The 18,930-nt window shown below is 41.4% G+C and overlaps 1 protein-coding gene across 1 annotated transcript in view; it reads right to left on the bottom strand.

The window, feature by feature from the left end:
* Positions 1-1,275: 1,275 nt before the first annotated feature.
* Positions 1,276-18,930, bottom strand: part of ARHGAP40 (Rho GTPase activating protein 40) — a 31,940-nt gene continuing 14,285 nt past the window's right edge. The window contains exons 3-16 of the mRNA XM_032198507.1: positions 17,801-18,003; positions 13,269-13,489; positions 11,935-12,010; positions 11,172-11,323; positions 10,354-10,519; positions 9,922-10,013; positions 9,715-9,792; positions 9,292-9,451; positions 8,460-8,542; positions 7,479-7,685; positions 7,066-7,206; positions 5,293-5,453; positions 4,232-4,287; positions 1,276-3,538 (exon numbers count right to left, since the gene is read on the bottom strand). Coding sequence (XP_032054398.1) covers positions 3,432-3,538; positions 4,232-4,287; positions 5,293-5,453; positions 7,066-7,206; positions 7,479-7,685; positions 8,460-8,542; positions 9,292-9,451; positions 9,715-9,792; positions 9,922-10,013; positions 10,354-10,519; positions 11,172-11,323; positions 11,935-12,010; positions 13,269-13,489; positions 17,801-18,003 — 1,903 coding nt within the window. The 3' untranslated portion in view covers positions 1,276-3,431. The remainder of the gene's footprint in view (positions 3,539-4,231; positions 4,288-5,292; positions 5,454-7,065; positions 7,207-7,478; positions 7,686-8,459; positions 8,543-9,291; positions 9,452-9,714; positions 9,793-9,921; positions 10,014-10,353; positions 10,520-11,171; positions 11,324-11,934; positions 12,011-13,268; positions 13,490-17,800; positions 18,004-18,930) is intronic.

Consider the following 18,930-nt stretch of genomic DNA (forward strand, 5'->3'; position numbering starts at 1 on the left):
TGTTTACAACTACTTGCTGTCATTTACTTACTTGGCTCCAGGAAGCCTATTTAGTTGTTCTCCTGTGATGTTTCCCTCCAAGTGCTGAAGCTTCACTTGTTCCTGTAAAAATCCTGTAATTCTGCAGAGCTTTTGCCTGAAGCAAATTACGTATTTTAAGATGTGGTGTTTCAGTTCCACTTCACCTACAAATATGTTTAACCAGCATTGGCAAGATTCTTTTATGCTACGCCCTTATCTCAGCACACCCGACTAAGTTGCATACAGAATAAAAACTGGGCTTTTGTTCTGAGCAGAGGAGATAGCTGTGTAATGATCAATCAAAAAACGCCCTTGGGGATGGGAGAGATTAGCACTTTGATACTACTGAAGATGAATGGGTGAAATGAGTTTGATAAGCTGGTGTTTTCCTCAGATAATTGCTTTGAAAGCTCTCTAAAGCCACTCAGATTCTCTCCTCTTTCCTTTTGTTTCAGGACAGGATAACAGATCCTGCTGGCCTATCGTAATACTGGACAGGCTGCTAGTGAACAAACAAGTGGATTTATGCCCTATGCCATCACTGAATATCGAGCACTAAAACATAAGCCATAACCTAACCACACTTTCAGACCAGATTCCTGTCTTGGATAACCAGGCCACTCTTCCAGGCATACATGCATGCACCTGAACTCAGCTCAACAGAGAAGGGACTGACAGCATTTTTAAGAGGGACTTCCCCTGGGACTTGAACACCTTCCCCTCTTTAACAAGGGCATTTCATCCTTCAGGGAGTGCTAATCTTTGCCCCTTGCTCATGAAGGGACTGGGTGTCAACTCATTGCCAAGAGACCAGCTCCAAACATTCCTCTAAGCTTTCTGAACCCAACGCTGACATCTCTTCCTCCTCCTGGACTGCTATTTCACAGCTACCTCACAGGATCATTCAAAGAGGAACTTTATCTGAAGCTGTAACATGAAAGTTGTCTAGCTCATGTAGACTCCGGGTACATCCATCCCTTTTGAGGCACAGGGCAAATTCTGCTGGAGTTCACAGACTGCTGCCATTTACTGTGCTAACTCATTCCACTAATGAAACTGGAGCCAAGAAGTGTGACCGTATTTTTATTGTCTCATTGATTAAATGAATTTTAAATACAGAATTAAAAATTTGTAAAAAAAAAAAAAAGTTATTAAAAGCCAACATCCAGAAGCAGGTTGCACATCAGTGACTGTTCAAAATTCATACTTGTTCTTTGGTACAAAGTTTGGGAAAAAAAAAAAAAAGTATAGCCATCATCTGGAAAGAGATTTTTCTTACATTACCTTTCATATTTGAGAAGTGGTATTTGTCTTGTGAGATTCTCCAAGCCTGTTTTTCACAGCACTGATTCACATTGTTTGGCGTTCAAAAAAAAGACAAAAAATTCTCGTTCATAGAAACAGCAATGTAGCATTCTTCACTTAATACATTAAAAAAAGTTTAGCACGCAACTGGTGGAGAAAAATGCAATGTTTTGTGATTTGTAGAGATGTAATTTAGCTTACAAAGCACCTTTGAACTGGAACAGATTCTTCAGTCTTTCCTACAAACACCTTGGTGAGTTAGGTATTTCTCAGAGAATGACATCTCTGGTGTTTGCCCTTTGCTAAGCTCCAACACTGCAACAAAGACTTCCAGAAGTGATGAGTGAATAGGTACCTTTGATTTTTAATGCCCAATTTTAAAGCAGCTTTATCTTTTAAGAGATGCAGAGCACCCATCCTAAAGGGCAACAATTAGGCCCTGGTAGGCACAATTTAAAGCCCTATTAAAAAAGTTATCTGAAGAGGTCTTGATTCTGGGGTTCTGGGTTGATTTTTTTTCCCCTCACACCGTTACAGGTTCTTAAAAAGATAGCTATGAAGATAGCCCCTTGAATCAGTGCATCTGCAACAACATCTCAACCAAAAAAAGTAGACTAAAATATGCATAATTTCATGACTTCAGCATCACTCATACCATATTCACAGCAGGTTAGAAAGAATACATACTATGGCTCACCTGTTTCTCAAGGATCTTATTTCACCAAGAGAATTTAACCACGCAGACAAACTACAGAATGAAGTGCTCTTACAATACAAATCAGGACTTTGAGAAAATGAATAGGTATAGCCAAACAAAAAGGGGGTGGAGGGGGCACAACAGGGGAGGGAAAGTTCAGACTGCAGTGGAAATGAATTCAGTTAAACATCAGAAATAATACTGGAGAGCTTGTCACTAGTGCAGCTAGGACTTGGCAAATGAAATACTTTGAGTATACACTTGCAGGGCAGCCCTGCTTCTGCCACATGAATAAATATCCAACAGTGTTTAAAAACAGTATAAAAAATGTCAGGGTTTTCAGAAGGTGCATGTTCCACCACCTGTAACTGCATAGTAGGTTCCCTCATGTGAGGTATTTCAGCATCACTGCAAAAGAAAATATTTCTGCACTCCTCTTCCACAAGCAAAGTCTCATTTGAACTGAGGTCAGATGTTGGTTATGTAATAATGCATGGTGCAAGTGCTCCACTCTCCCCCGGACTCTTCAGACCACAGCCACCATGCTCTGCAGGATGAAAACGTGTGGTCGGAGTGGTAAAGGGCTCAATTTAGTACCCAATGTAGGGACCAGACAGATATAGGCACAGACCTCTTATTTGAGCCACTACACATCATAGGGTTCTTGTTTTGTTTTTAAGTCATATTCACACAGAGCCTTCCAGGTCAGATTACTAACCTCAAATTCACTTCAGAGTATTTCCTTGGTTAACTGTTGATACATAGGTTTTCCAGCAAAATAAACGCCTGCATTTTTTTCTTGTGATGAATATATGTTTTTAATTGTAGCCATTAAATGCAAGATGTCAGCTTCGCATCTCATCTGGCCTTTTTGGAAGCATCCCTTTTCATTCTTCAGAGGAAGTAACAGCATCTTATTACTGAAACCCAGGATCACAGCTTCTTCTGGTAACGTGCAACAGTGAGTGGTGGATCTTACCAAGAGGATTAGTACCGCTGTAGCATGTAACTGTCTCTCCTCCAAAATGTGGATGTGATCAAAGAACAGCAAATCCAGAAGAAACAAACGTGTTCTACCAACTTCAAGAGATGTTTCTTGTCTTACATTCCATCTTTGTTGTATAATTGCTGTAGCTTTGTTTGCAGGGTGTTTTGGGGTCTTTTATTCTTTTTAAGAATAATCATATCCCTGCAAATTCAGCTACTTAAGGATAATTGGTGCTGTTTATCAACTCCCCTGTTTACATGTGGGCTATTGTACTCACAGCCAGCTGTCATGGAAGTAGTAAATAAAACTTTTTTCCTTCAAAGACACAAACATTGTCCAGTCTGTAACTATATAGGGAACATCTTCATGGCTTTCTCTTGCCTTCCGAAACCTTCAACCAAAGTTTTTGTTCATGCTCTCTTAGGACATCCGAGGATACGATGGGTTTTGCTTAATTATCCACTCAGCATGTGGATTGATGTGATACAAGTCTAAGAGGTAAGTGTCTGGGTCCAGACAACGTTCACCTATTCAGAACAAGAAATTCAGAAAAAAACATTTCTTATATTTGTAGTCCCATAGTTACTACTTTCCCCCCCAAAGACTGGTTCTTGTCCTCATTGATATCAATGCTACAACCATTCAGAAGCGGTTAGACAAAACTGAAAAAATTCTAGTTCTTTATGTTAAAATGAATGTGTATTTCTTAAAACCACACTAAGGCTGAGCTTCAACTGTGGAAAGGTAATCTCACTTTCATACCCAATAACTTTAGCTCTTGAAAAGCATTTTGAAATGCATTTTGAATTATGCTAGTGATCAAATCCAGTAGCTAGAGCAAGTTGTATTTGATACGATGGATTTTTCTTTCTACACATGCCATTATGAGAAATACTGAGAGAAAAATCAAATCACTCTGGTAGACAATGATCTTCAGAACCAGTTGTAACAGGACATAAGAATTCCTTTCCATTTTCAGACTCCCCAGTCTGTTGTTATATTATTTAAATTTCCTTTCCATCTGATGGCACCACCCTATTGATAGAGGAAAGCTCTGACAGTTGCTGTTTGCTGTTGGTGGGGTTAACCCACAGTTGTTCATTTGTCTTTTAATTTCTGGAGCCCCCTCCAAATCACCTAATCTTTATGACTCCCTCACATTGTAAGTTAGACATAAAAACCGGGTATCAAACTTATTTTTAGTTACCACCCAGACTTACCAATATTGCCTCCCACTTCATACAGGAGCAAGTTTGTGCACTCTGTTGAGTTGTTACTATAGAAAGGAAAAAAAAAACAACACTGAAGTTAAAGCTCTTTGAAGGGCAGGTTAGGTAGTTCAGTCACATTTCTTCCAAAGGAATTGCTCACGGTGCAGAAGTCAGCAATGGTCAAGGAAGCTACAAGGCTGTATAGTACAGCAACCTTGCTGATTCTCCTGAACTATGTGGTTGTTGGAAATGACACCCAAAATTATGCAAAGAACAAGGCAGATAATGCCTACTTTTAATGAGAAGCACACTTCAAACACTTCGATAGAAAGACAGAAGGCATAAATACCAACTGTCATCGTCAGCATTCCTCTACAGTCAACAGCCTGTGCAAGAGAAGCTCATCTGCAGGAAGACTTCAGAAGCTGTAAGAGCTTGACTGAGATACTAGTTCCCAGCTGACTCATACTCAGCCAACTCCCCATCCACCCTCTTTGAGCTCATGGACACAGTCAGGGGATGCGCTAACATTTCACCTATTGAATACTGCACATGCCTGCAGGGTTAGGGAATTGTGTTGTTTGATTTGGAGATTACTTCAGCAATTCATCACTGGAGCACAGAAGGGAACTGTAGAGCTTATTTTAGGAAACCGCTACATGAACCTATACACATTGGAAATATTTGTTCCAGGCAAGTAGCTCACACAGGTGATGCTTTTCTCCAGGACAGACAGAGAAGTTTTATTTTGCATGGTCAACATTATTCCACCACTTCCCTTTCTCTCCAGCAAGGCTTTGCTCATACTGTTGTGGTTCATTTGCCTTCAAGCAGATGAGGGAACCACCATCCTCCTGCCAGTCTGAGCACAGTGATGGAATTACCCAGCTGAACTGCTATTTGTCTGCCCCACCCAAGACACCATTCCCAAAATTTAGAATGGAAAAGCAGACAGCAGTTTGTAACAGTTCCCTGTTCCATCACATCAGCTGCACCAGAAGACAGAAAACATAATAACTAGACCACCTGCAGTTTATTTTCTCTAAATAAGCAGAGAAAAAGCCACTTACCACTTAAGGAGGTTGACTGTGTTAACAATATTCCAGCCATTCTGGCACAAGTTCTTCTGAAACTGCCTCAAGACATCAGCAACTCTGGTTGCATTGTTCAGATGCACCTCTAGTGAATCCTTCAGGAGAAGTGAAGCATGGACTTTCACAACCTTGGAAGGCTGAACAAGAAAAGAAGAAGAAAAAAGAATAAAGCACTTCACTAAAGACTTTGTTATCAGCTAAAACATCAAGTTTCAAACTACATTGGAGAATGTGAAAAATGAAATTTATCCAGCCAGGTGTTCATAGAATGTTTCTTATTCCACGTACTAGAGAATGGAAGCTTATAAAAGCATTAAAGTGAGCATTATAAACAAATCATCTGTGCATCAGTGTTGTGATTGGGGAGAAAAACACTGGTCTTGATCGGTGTGTGCTGGTGCTCTCTGCTGTTCAAACACAGTACTGGCACTTGCAGGTTTTGATGAAATTGGGATCTGGCAGAATAAATTCAGAAGTGTTTTTCCACTAGCATGATGGACTTCTCTAGAATTCATTTTAAAAAACAGGAATATAGAATAATATAACAACAGGAATAATATTTAGACAACTGAACAGTCTTACACAGACTACTGAATTTTAGAACAAAAGATAATTTCAAGAAGGAAGCACTGAACTATCACTGAACAGAATCTGAGAGCTGTTTTGTCAACTGTTCTCATTAACGCTTTTTTCATGAACCAAGTTTTCAGAATTTTTATGCAGAACAAGGAACCATTCTAAGTGGATCTAAACCAAAGCATGTTTATTTTATAATTCTAGTTCTGCAGAAACAGTGCTACCCACCACTAGGAAGCACTGTTGGCACAAATCCTAAGTATTCAGTCGCCTGTTGGGCTGCCTAAATTGTAGTTATTCTTTCTGAAATGCAAGTGCCTTTAAGAGTGACATGCACACATATCCAGATAAATTTTAGGTGCGCATCTCAGTAGCCCAACTGGTACAGAAAGATGGGGGATGTACTGGCTTGTGAGAATGCAAACTCTTCTTCGGGTATGCAGATTTAAACTCTCCATGTGTTATTCCTACATGCAGGCTTCATTTTGCTCATGTCCTTAGATTATCGCAGCATCACCGCCACTGCTATGGGATACCTAAAATCCAGCATTGTGTAATGTAACCTACCTGCTACAGACCTACACTCATCAATTAACTGTGGCAATCAAAACAGCAGAATGACTGCAGCTTTGATACTCAAATGGGTCCAATAGCAATATCTGTTTAAAAGTCTCAGCCAGCACCAACACAAGAGGTGAAATAGAGAAATTTCACCTCTCTCCTTCACTTTGTCCTATACAGATCAGCAGCATTACACAGCAAGATGATTGAAAACCTACTTTCACATTACAGTAGCGGTCTAAATTTTTTTGCTTTACGTTCACTCAAAGAATTCTGACTCGATCCTAGTAGACGTGTGTCTAAACACACGGAACACCTAAACCTATGTAAATTCTGTTCATGTGAGGTTAAATCCAGCATTTCTGCTCCTGGTCTCTTCCCCCTTCTCCTGTAAACATGCAACATCTTAACAGTATTTTGTAGTTTCAGATTTAATCAGTACGCTTGCTGTTAGGGTCAGCTGTTGCCACAATCTGGCTAGTAGAGTTTGAGATGGTGCAGATTGTTCTCCCTCTCGCTCTGTATAAAGCATGACTCTTTAGACTTTTTCAAGTTCTCATGAAAATACTATAATGTATTTGGCACTTGTGAAAGAGACCAGTTCTATCTTACCTCTGCCTGGTTCTTTTCCACCTTGTCTTTATCAGCATGAATCTTCCGCAACAAATTTTTTATCCGTTTGTCACAGAACTGGTACCTTTTACTATTGCTCTCATTGAGTTTCCTCACTTGAGCTACTAGAAAAGAGGAGACCTGAGCAGGGAAGAAGGGAGAAAACAGGAATTTAAACAAATCAAGCAGAGGTGAGGATTCCGTTTAGAAACCCAAACATCACTTTATGAAGCCCCTTCAGCAGATAAAATATCTACATAACTTCAAAACAGGTAATCTTGGAATTCAGACAGAAGCTTTGTCTGGAAACAATCAATTCGTCTGAAATTTCCAAGACTATCCCATTCCTTACCCCAGTTCCATTCAGACCAAGGCACTGCTATATCACACTGCAAAACACCTGTGCAACTTACAGTCCAGAGCAGATCCTGATAGTGGATCATCATCCGCACAACGTCAGCTGCCCCCTCTGCTAGCTGTTTCTCCTTCCCTTCGGGGATCTTGTTTGGCAGGCCTTTGTGCATGAACAGGTTTGGGGCCATGACTGTGGAAACGTTCCAGAGATTCATTTTGTTGTTGTTCTCCCTGGCAACCACTTTGCTGAGAAATTCAAGTAGAGCCTGAGGAGAAGAAAAGAGACTTAATATCTTAACTCCTAATAGGACTCAAGAAACTAGTTACAATTGCTGGAGAGATCATCTAATCAGCACCTTTTCCTAGACATTCATGAAAAAAACAACTCTCTAGTCAGGAAGTACAGCAGCCAAGTTCTAATAATAAAATAGCAACAAATAACCACACCAAGGAGGGAGATGGTTTGTCCTGTATTCATGAATCAGAAGAGATAGCATGTGTAGGAAATAAGTAAGTTTTATTTCTGGACTGGTGGCAATTTACAAACTCCAGTTGTAAAAGTTACAGAATCCAAAGCCAACCCTCTTTTTCCCCAGGAACTGCCACATCTATTCCTAGATATGGGAAATGAAACCCTTTGGATCTATTTTGCCTCACACCTTCATCAAAGCTGATGAATTTCTCCCATATATATTGTCTATGGGTGCACTAAGATGAGACCTATACATCTTCCACTCCATAGCGAAGTGCTTTAGTACACTGAAAAGAAAGAACACATTTCTGAAAATGATGTAAAAAATCCTCCTAAGTTGATCCCCAAAAGGCAGACTGTGTTTACAGCTTACATTCACTTCCCAGCCCATAAATTTGCTTATTCCCCTCCATCACAAGTTTCTATGCTCAAGTCAATGAAGTAAAACCTCCTAATCATCTGATATGTTATTTACACTCCCCTTTACAAAAGGTGATAAGAGTTCCTTAAACAAAAACATGGAATGAGAACATGTTTTTCCAGTTAAATCAGGAACAAGTAGACTTACCTTTAGCGTGTTTCTGTTAGGCTCAGGCAGGATCAAGATCAGGAGGTTCAGAGCTTGCAGTCTTTGCTTCAGGTCTGGAATATCTAGAAAAGGAAAGACAGGTTCAGGCTTCTGACATCAATCTTTTTAAGAATGGAAACTGTGTTCTCAAGTCACGTAGACTGAGAGCAGGGCTAAGGCAATTCCTTTTTGTAGCATTTGTCATCTGTAAAACAAGGTCTCAAATCCTAGAAGTAAATCAAGCTCACACAGCCTTTATGAAGTGAATCACTTTTGTTCCAGATGACTGATTTTTTTTTTTTTTTTTTTTTTTGAAGACTTGCTGGTATTATGTGTACTCTAGTAGACCCCACCACCTATTTCTCGTCAAAAAAAAAAAAAAATGCACACAGTTGGCTCAAAACATTCAAGTCACCTATTGAGGCACAAACCTCAGAATAAGATGCACTGTCTTGCACTGCTGCAGACGGTCCAAGATCATGCACCCTGGCCAGTTGCCACAGCTCAGTCTGCGTGTTCTTTTTCCTTTTAATTAGGTTCTCCTAATTCACATAGTAACCTTGCAGCCTCAAACGTAGTAACATAACTTATTCAGGACGGTGTTCCTACACAAAGATTTTGGGTACAACCAAGAACTAGCAACTAAGACATTGAGGCTGATATATAATAGTATACATAACACCCAGCAAACTGCATTTGACCACCTACAGCACGTATCGTGCTCTGCATTCCCAGGAAATCCACTTGCTAACAAGAGACCTGACAGGAGAGACCAGGACTAGGAAAGGACAAACCAGCAAACTGACACTAAACAGCCTAAAGAGGAACTCACTTTGTACAGCAGCAAATGCAGGAAGATACTCTGCTGTCAGCAGCGGGGCAGGCAGCTCTCTTATGAATCTTTTCAGTAGCCCAGATACATCGTTCTGGTGGACTTCATCCCAGCGGAACAGGCCAGTATAGAAGTCCCTTTCTAGTTTCTGTTCCAGACTCTATAAAAAAAGATAGAATTTATTACATGCTTCAGTAAGCAAATGCAATGAAAATTCTATAGCTAAACACTAGGTCAACCCGTCAAGTTGAAAGACCGCAGATACCCTCAATGACAGACATTCCCAGATCTCCCAGTAATGGACACTTCTAATTGTACGGGGAAGGGAGACAAAACAATTCAAATTAGACCTTATTTAGAGACTTGCTTCAGCAACTTGCTCCCTGATCACTACCAATATTTTCAAAGGTAAAGAGCTCATACCTTGATTCTAGTCTGGGACCCAGAAACTCTCAAAATGCCCTCTGTTTCAAGTCCTCTCTTTTCCAAACAAGATAGCAGCTATTAGAAGGGGGAAAAAAAGAAAGCTCTTAGACACAGAGGATGAGCACTAAGCCCTTCCTTATCACAAGCCTCAAAGGCTTCCCGGCTTCGAGGAACAGAAGCATGAATGAAATCAAGAAAACTTACTGCCTGGAGTAACAGAGGAACCTTAGTGTTGGGAAGCAGTTTTTGGTCATTTTCCAGCAGAGTGTTGAGTGGAACTCCGAAGAGTTTTTTCTCTACAATAGAAACATATTTTAAGTCTGTACCACTGTTAATACAGGTGTCAGGGATACTTCCAGCACTACAAACTAAGATAGCACATTTTATAAGTTCTGGAGAAAAAGAGAAGAACAGGTAATAGGACAGATGTACACAACAGATGTAAAGGTGATAGTAGGTCTTGATTCCAGAAGAAAATAATGCAAAAACACTTGTCACAAGGTTTCTTACCAAAGACCCTCTTTGTTCTACCACTTGAAAACCAAATTCGTAAGAAAATCTCAACTAAAAGAGGGTGGGAGGGCACAAAATGGGGGGAAAGAAAAAAAATAAAAATCAAGAAAAAAAACAACGAACCTGTTGTTTTCAGTTTTGCTGCCTTGTTTCTCTTCAGCTCAAAGCCTAGAACATCACAAAGAGCTGTTAGTTCAATAAGGGCCAGTGTGGGGATCTTCTTCATGTCCTGAGCAGATAGATCTCCAACCCTGGTCACTCCCAGTCTGCCCTTGTGGATTTTAAATTTCTAAAGGAAAACACACATACACAAAAGGTTCAGTACAAGCAACTCTACTGATCCTAGTGATTATCAAGTTCTGTTGCATTTTCATCATTCTTTATCACCAACTAAGCATTTATGCATTCTCCTGTTTTCAACACTAGGCAAATAATCAAAACTACTACTTCTACTCAAACCGTAGTTCAATAAAATATTTCCCTTTTTCAGCATTACTCTTCAAATATATTGGAGGTCCTAGTTTTCTAAATTAAAGAAAGCCTGATGCCCATCCTAATCCACATGAACTTTGGAAGCAGTCCAGTACATTTTCAGAGAAGAAACTGTTAGCATTACAAGCAAGAAAGTCCAGTTATTCTTTTTTTTTTTTTTTTTTTTTCCAGTGGCAACAACCCAGATCCACATCCAAATAGCTACGGATTCTCACACAAGGACTATTTCTTTTGACCCCCCACTACACAGCAGTTATCCTTGCCCACCACTGTAAGGACAATTGTATTACCCATCCAAAAACCCCTGCCTAGTACAGGCCTGTTGCAGCACTATCCATGGAGGACATTTCCAAGAGTTGATCATACAATTAAATCAAATGTCTTGCACCCATCTAGGCAAGAAGAGAAGCTAATTAAACTCTAACATGAACAATTATTCCTATGCTTACAGTTAGAGCGTTTCCATCCTTTATTCTCCTGGATTCAGACAGGAATGATCCTTTGAGCAGGACAGCTGCTTGCTCTGAGTAGGCAACGTCCATGTTGAACACCTCCTCCTTTCCAGAGTTTCGAACTGTGCAGGAGTAATCCTGGGTTTCTGCTACAGAGGAGAAAACACCTTGAATTTCAGAAAGCTAAAAGGGTGAAGCTTAGAAAACAACTGCATTAAAACTGCCACTTAAGACATGGTTCGAGTCAACTGCTTTTGGAAAAGAGAAAAAGGATCATATTAGCATTTGAAAACAGTGCTGTCATAGCACAGTGAGCCTAGCTTAAAGCCTTAACATTACAAATATGAACACCAGGTCAGTAGTAAGACATGAGCATGCCCTTAAATTAAAGGACACAGCTGTGGCTAACTTCTCTTCACGCAACTGTGTATAGGATTTCACTATATGATCTTTGTTGTTTTTTTTTTTTTTTTTAATTGCTTTCTTGAAGATTGAAGGTTATCACCGAGTGCTAACTCCTAACAACACTAGGCCCTTGAAAAGTTTCCCAAATTCAGCAAAATTTGTAAGCTTGCATTTAAAAGTAAAAAAATAAAACACACACAAATAAGGCCTTACCTAATAGTAACAGCTAGTATTGGATATAGAGCTGCTCAAGTTCGGAGTTCAAATTAGCCTAACTTCCCTTTCAGTTCCAGCCCCACTTCAGATCCTACACCCCATTTCCAAACCTACTGAACATTTAAAAATTCCTTCTTACGTTTCTGAACATTTGAAGTCCGTAGATTGTGCCACAACTGATCTGGGCTGGACTCCTCTTTCTCGGCTACTGTCTCCTGAAAAGTAAATCAAAACAGTCTTACTAACACAAAGCAGAACAGAAGTCATTATAATGACACCCTGATTTTGGTAGAAAAAAAACAAAACACCTGACGTTGCTTGCTACACTCTGAGAAAATGCTGCTGAAGGTCAGGACACTAAGAATTATTAAACAAATAACAATTAGGGGATTTGACAGGCAGGTGAAAAACAGAAAACTTTCACAGATGGCATTTATGATGAATTTTTACAACATGAAAACACGACTTACTTCCTCATAATCAGCAGCCAATTTCTTTTTTGTTTATACATTGAGGGGCTAACAAACAGTGTACTGAGCAAACTACACAGGATCTAGTCACACATCAGCACCTAAAAGCTTCCCATTGTAGCCTTTATGGTAACCTCTTCAGGTCTAGAAAGAGAAGTGCATCTTTAAAGTATAAAGAGATATTTGGCAGTCAATTCCACTAATGAAAACCTTACTCTTGCTAGAACTAGTCAGAATACAAGAACATTCTGTTACCAATAACAATAACATTCTGTTACCAGAAGTTAGCAACTTTCTGAGAACCTGTTCATGACATGGAGTTGTGGACAGATGAATGAAAGCTAAAAGGAACCTGTGCAAAGTCATTGCAGACAGACAGAAGTTAATCTGTACAGAAGATGTACTATATATTTAGAGTAGGCATACGGCTGATGAGCTTACCATGAAAGCAGAACCACCCCATTTAGCATCTGTAACTAATTCACACCAGAATGTTACTTTATCAGATTGGATTTAGTTTCTCAGATTTTCAAGTGCAAATAGAAGAAACCTAGTGGGTGGGCACTTCAGGTTAAGAGCTAAAAATCTTCATTCCCATACAATAGAGCACACAACAGATTTCTATTTAATATGCAAGTTTAAAAACTTTCTGAATTTCAATTGAGGAACTTAAGAAGAACTTGCAGTTCGAATAAAATGTCACTGGAATAAAGAAAACACAAGAGGGCTCCAAATGATATCAGAGCTCCATGAAGCCGCAGTGCTGTAGGTGCTACACAAAGCGTTTCTTCCGGCTGTCTCTAGGAAGATTATAGAACTGCAGGTTCTGTAGTAATTTCTTCTCAGTCCTGCAACCTGGATGCAGAAGTTCTGCAATCTCAGCTTCATTTCAGCTTAAAAGATGAAGCCATCTGTTTTGGAAATGGAAGCAGCCCTAGGTGCAGCAAGCTGAGGCTGCTACCACAGTACAACAAAACTTTTCGGGAGATTCCACTCAACATACCCCAGAGCCGACCACTCCAAAAATGTCCCGAACATCACGCACGGGATGCTTGTTCTTCCTCCTCCTAGACCGGGAGTAGGTATCTAACCTTCGCTGCACAGCAGCGGCCTGGGTCTTCGTCAGGGTGGAGAGCAGCACCACGTTGTCGTTTTCGGAGGCATGGTCCTTGATGAGGTCTGACAGGCCTGCGTCCTGGAGCCACTCAGCTTCAGCTTCTCCCTCTGCAAGACAGTGGACGAGAAGAGGGAGCAAGAAGAGAAAGAAGAGCAATATGAGTTCTTGAAACATCAGAAAATGGGAAGCCCAAGCCATTCCCTTTCTGGGGTGGCAATGACTGAGAGTCACATCTTTGAAATCCTGCTCCCAGGTAGCTGGCTGAGTACCAGGCTTGAGCCAGACAAAAGACAGCACTTCAGGCTGCTGTAACTGTACACACGCTCCTTTTTCCTCACCTAGGGTGAGGAGAGAAAGACTACGGAGATGTGTGTGCTACCAGGCCCCTGGTAATACACATGGTGGGCAGAAGGGGCACAACAGTGACTGTATGGCATTAGCATGAGGACGGCAAGAGGAACTGAACCCAGTGGGGGCTTTCACAGGATATGGGAGGAAAGGCAACTGTATTTGCTGAAATCTGCCTTCACACCGACTATCCATGCAAAGAGGAGCTGTGGCAGCAGGCACAAGTACACCAGTACAGTAAGTCAGAGCGAACAGCACTGCCTCCCTGGGCACAAAGGGTCCTCTGACAGCATACAAAAAGTCTGTGAGAAACCACACAACGTCTAACACTGCCCATTTGGCTTTCATACAATTCCCAATCCCTTGGCCATTTCTTTTAATTATTATTTATCCATATGCATGCCTCAGTATCAACTTAAAAAAAATCCAGATACAGATAGTCTGATAGATTCAAATGGATTTTATTTAATACACTTGCAGAATTATTTGCATGCACTATCACTGCTCCTTTACTGTATTATGTTTTTAAGTGGATTGCTACCCACAGAGACATTAGACAGGAGTATTATTCTTGCTCTGTGCATTCACTTATGGCTGTATCTACTCAAAACACCTCTAAAATTAAAGACCATTCCAGTTCCAAAGTAAAGTGTGACAAGCCTGGAGACAGTAACAGCAGCATTATTCAAACAAGCTCAACTCCATGCCAATCTCCAATACAAAAGTAGCACTTCAAACACGGAAGACAATTTTCCCTTATAGGATGTGCCTTTTGTGCAAGTGGGAAAGTGCCCAGAGCATGGCAGTTACTTGAAATCCAAGGATAAAAGCAGCAATTTAGCAGCTGGCTTCAACTTGAATAGTGTGAACACAAGCGAGTCTTTACCTTTTCAATTTTAAGTACCACAATCATTCACTGCAGGCAACTCCAGCACAATTCTACCTAAGGTTATACCAGGAAAAGGAAAGAAAAAAAAAAAAAAAAACAACAACAAAACTGAACTGACTGAAATGGAATAGTTCATTCCCATTCTTTCTTTCTGATGCAGACTGGTATTTCTTATCTATCACAGTTGCTTAGGCAAAACCTCATTATTGTTGCATCAATAAAAGCCACACAGATCATCTTATGAGATTAAATTGATTATTTTTTTCTGGAGAGACTGCTGTTTTGTCACAGCACCTGAGAATGGAAGGAGCATGCTCCAAAAGCTGAGGAGTTTACTGGAGTCACAGTATCTTTTTGCAAGTTGCATGAAAACAGAGCTCTATTGAGCATTACACCAGAGCAAATAGCAAACTGGCTAGCTCTCCCACATTGATTTTGGGCACTTCTCACGTCCAGTTCTCCAAAAGCTTAGCAGTTAAAAGCATCCCCACTGGCACTGCTCACTTGGTTACAGCTACTCATGCGTGTGTAGGGTTGGGACTCAATCACATTCGTGAATTCCGCCTATACAGCTATTTCTCCTACATCCGTGGTTTCACAGAAGCACAGCGTGCAAAAGACTTCTTTATTTTGTCCTTGGGAACTACAGGAAGTTAGAGTATTGCTTGCAAATTTTGAAAATATCCAAATCCAGTCATAACAGGAAACTAATCTAATACACAACACTAAGCAGAAGACCACGAGTCGGACATCCGTTTAAGCCTACTGCTCCATCCGATGCCAAAGCAGTTCAGATGTTAATTTCTCAATTTAATATTTTTGGCCCAATTATGTTTACCAGTAACACAAAGGGAAACAAGTAAAGTAGGTTATTTATGGGAAGAAGAGGAAAATCAGAGAGGAATAGGCCAGAATTGAGAAGTCCACAGCAGTCTGGCTGCAGATTCAAGCCTGGAGAGTTTTTAAACATTTGTCTTGTGAGATCTGGACAAGCAACATTTGGGGAAGGAGGCACAAACGGGAATAAATATGAAAACTAAAGAACATCAGTTGCAAGAACTGACTTGAAACATGAGCTAACCAAAACTAGTATTCATAACAATTATGTTTAGTTTCCAAAAAATTGAATGACAGCTAAACATCCTATGATATCAGACAAACATTATGTACAACTTCCCACTTATTTTTCAGAGGAAGAGAAGAAACAGCCTTTGCAGATGTTTCTTGGAGATGACTGCATGTTATGAGGATACTAACAGATACTTTAGTGCCACCACCACATGCAGTACATACATCTGTTGTACTATGGGCCTTGGAGATAGCTGGAGCAAGTAGCTAGGAAAAAACTACACTACTCCTGTTGGAGAAAAAAGCCAGTTTTTGCCCCTTTCAACTGTGGGTGAGGCCACAAGCACGAAACCCCAGCACCTTTCTGCTGACCCAGTTCTTCCCCAAGGTTACAGGCTGACCAGCTGTCAGTGGGAGGCCACGAGCAGCCTCCCATTTCGCCACCCCTCACACGGGGCTCATCACCTTCCAACTGGGTCAGCGTTTCTGCGATGCCTTATCTGCACGAAGCCTCCGCGCCGTGATGGTTATCAGCACTTCGTCACCGGCTCCAGACAGAGCTATTACCTGCTGCCCAAGCCCAGCTTCTCTGCCTGTATGCAAACAGCAGCAGTGCCTTCGGCCTGAAGCGGCCCAGCCGCGCGGCCACCTCACCTGGCTCCGGCTGGAGGCTGCAGAGACACAAAGCCAGGAGGCACCAGCCCAGCCTGGCCTCCTGCATTTAGGCCAGCCTCGAGTTTCCCCTCATTATTTACCCTTCGAGCACAAGGCTCGCTGGCTGAACTCCTTCCCAGAAGGCACCCAGAGGCTGAGCACAGCAAGCCTCCCTCCCCGGCCTGCCAGGAAGGCTTCGCCACCGGGAGCGTTACTTCAAGTTTGTCTGGTTACAAGTGCTAATTAAGCAGTTAGCTCTTACCTACGAGATTAACGCGCAGCATTACAGGAAACTTTTCTTTGTGTCCCTGCTTACACACAGCAACCAAATTGCCTCTAGCATATCAGTATTTCGGATATCCTAGACAGCCTTTCATCTAATGGCATGCCCTCTTTTCCAGAGTCTCCTCCCTGACGCAGTCAGTTTCTGAGTCACTTTTGTATCTCTTCCAGTTCCAAAACACAAGCTTAAATCTTTGATGCTTGACAGTGGGCCTTGATGTTCAGTGTCTTGCCCATTATGGCCAGCACAGATTATCTTCCTGTCCTACTCTCCAGGGCCCCTTTATGAACCCAGCATAGTTATTTACCCTTCCCAAACATAGCATCACACCAGGACTTTCACTCAAACATTTCTCCATTACACTCATAGATCCTTCTCAGTATCAGGCCAGAACAACAGCTGTAGGCTGTGCAGGCTGCAATCCCATCATCCGGAATGGACACAGGAAATGTGAGAGCCCCAACCATGGAACCTCTTGGTGCTCATCAGTCCTCTGACACCCCAGGATATTTATTTTAACTCTCATGTCAAAAGGCAATCGGTACAGACTCCAATTATTCCAAAATCCTGGATAAAAATCAATGCTCTAGAAGGCCCAACTGAAACACCCCACATGCATAAAGTGATCTTTAAAAGAAAAGAAAATTAAAGCAGTATCAGAAAAGTCTTGTGTGGATGTACTCTTGTCATACTCAGCGTTCATTACGGTTCCTTGAACAGAAAATCAGAGGGGGAAAGTCTGCCTTCCACAAAGGCAGCTCTTGTAAAAGCCACTATGATAAAGTCTCAGGACCACTTACACAAACAACCCTTCCTAAATGCTGTTAGCTGTCAAGGCATGCTCACCACACAGCTGGTGCAAAAGGAATGAGGGCACCCACACTTAGTGGTGGCTGCTTTAAAAAGTCTGGAGCCACGAATGTACTTCTCACCCATCTTCAGTCAGCTTTTTTTCAGAAGCTGAAACTAGGTGAGGCCAGCACTCCTCTTCTGCGGGGCATTAACCATCATCCAGTGAAAAAAAAAAATAATCTCTAAATAAATATAACTGTGACTTGCCAGGTAACATTCTAACCATATGCCATCATGCTTTTCAACCATTCAGGTACACAAGAAAATTTTCAAAGACGAACATCTTCCTTCCTCCCCTCACTCCCAACATTTTTGGCAACCTACCCTCTTGTGCTTTGACATCTGCAAGGCTGCATTCCTCTTGCTCGGCTTCAGTGCTCTGTTTAATGTTCTCTACTTCCAGCCAAAAACTGTCCATTGACAAGTTGTCCAAAGAATCTACCCTGGAAGTGACGCTCTCTGACAACGGGGATACCAAAGGACTCTTCGGAGGAAGCTGGTTCATTTTGCAAGGGCAATGTCTGGTACTGAGAGAGGAAGAGATAAGGAAGAGAGATTAAGCTACACATATTCAGGTACCGCATTCACAATACATCCTTTTTGATTAATGGCTACAGTAAAAGCCAAACAGAGGTAAGTACTACACTTCCTTTTGTTAGTCTTTGGCAATAACAGACAAGGTTGGGATCAAATCCACCAGAGCAGGGGAAAAAAAAACAAACCCTACTGTCCAAACACGTGAGCAGACACAATATCGGTACAAGTCCTCCTACACTGTCCCTCCAGCAACCTCCGAGATACCTCCTGCGTTTCCCAGACTTGCTTCCAAGATCCCCCCGTAAGCTTGCTGTTTCACCCTCTAGATCCACAGACAACCAAGATGTTTCAAACTTCGCACACACGTGCTCTGCCTATCTGGCAAGCCCGACGACTCCCAGCCGCAGCAGATGAACCTCTGGAGGCTTGTCCCCTGTATGCAAAATCTGACACAGCTCTGTGCCCTGCAGCTCGGTTCACGCAATAAACAGCTCAGATGTTTGAGGCCCTCTTTTCCTGCCCAGACCAGATTTTTTGGCTGTGAAACAGTGGAAGCGTCCTGGGAAACCCAAACATACAGAATTTTCTTACCACCCTGCTGAGTAATTCATGGACAGCCAAAGTCCTGACTGGCGTTGTTCAGCTAAGCTTTCAACCTCCCTAAAGAAAGCTGTGAGTTTCTCATCATTTCATAAAGAAATGCCTCTCCTAAAATGAATTTGTTCTTCTCTTCAAAGGGTTGCAAGCCCTTTAAATCCTGCTGTGTATCTTTTTAAAAGACAAAAAGTAGTAGGTGTAAGAGTAGCCTACTTATATAAACACCTCAACGGTTTAACTTCGGAACGCAAAAATCAAGAGGCCGCATGCTATGCCAACTCGGCATGGTTTGAAAAACATTCCAAGAATAGCTGTGAACA

Source organism: Aythya fuligula, chromosome 16, assembly GCF_009819795.1.
Source record: "Aythya fuligula isolate bAytFul2 chromosome 16, bAytFul2.pri, whole genome shotgun sequence".
NCBI lineage: Eukaryota > Metazoa > Chordata > Aves > Anseriformes > Anatidae > Aythya > Aythya fuligula.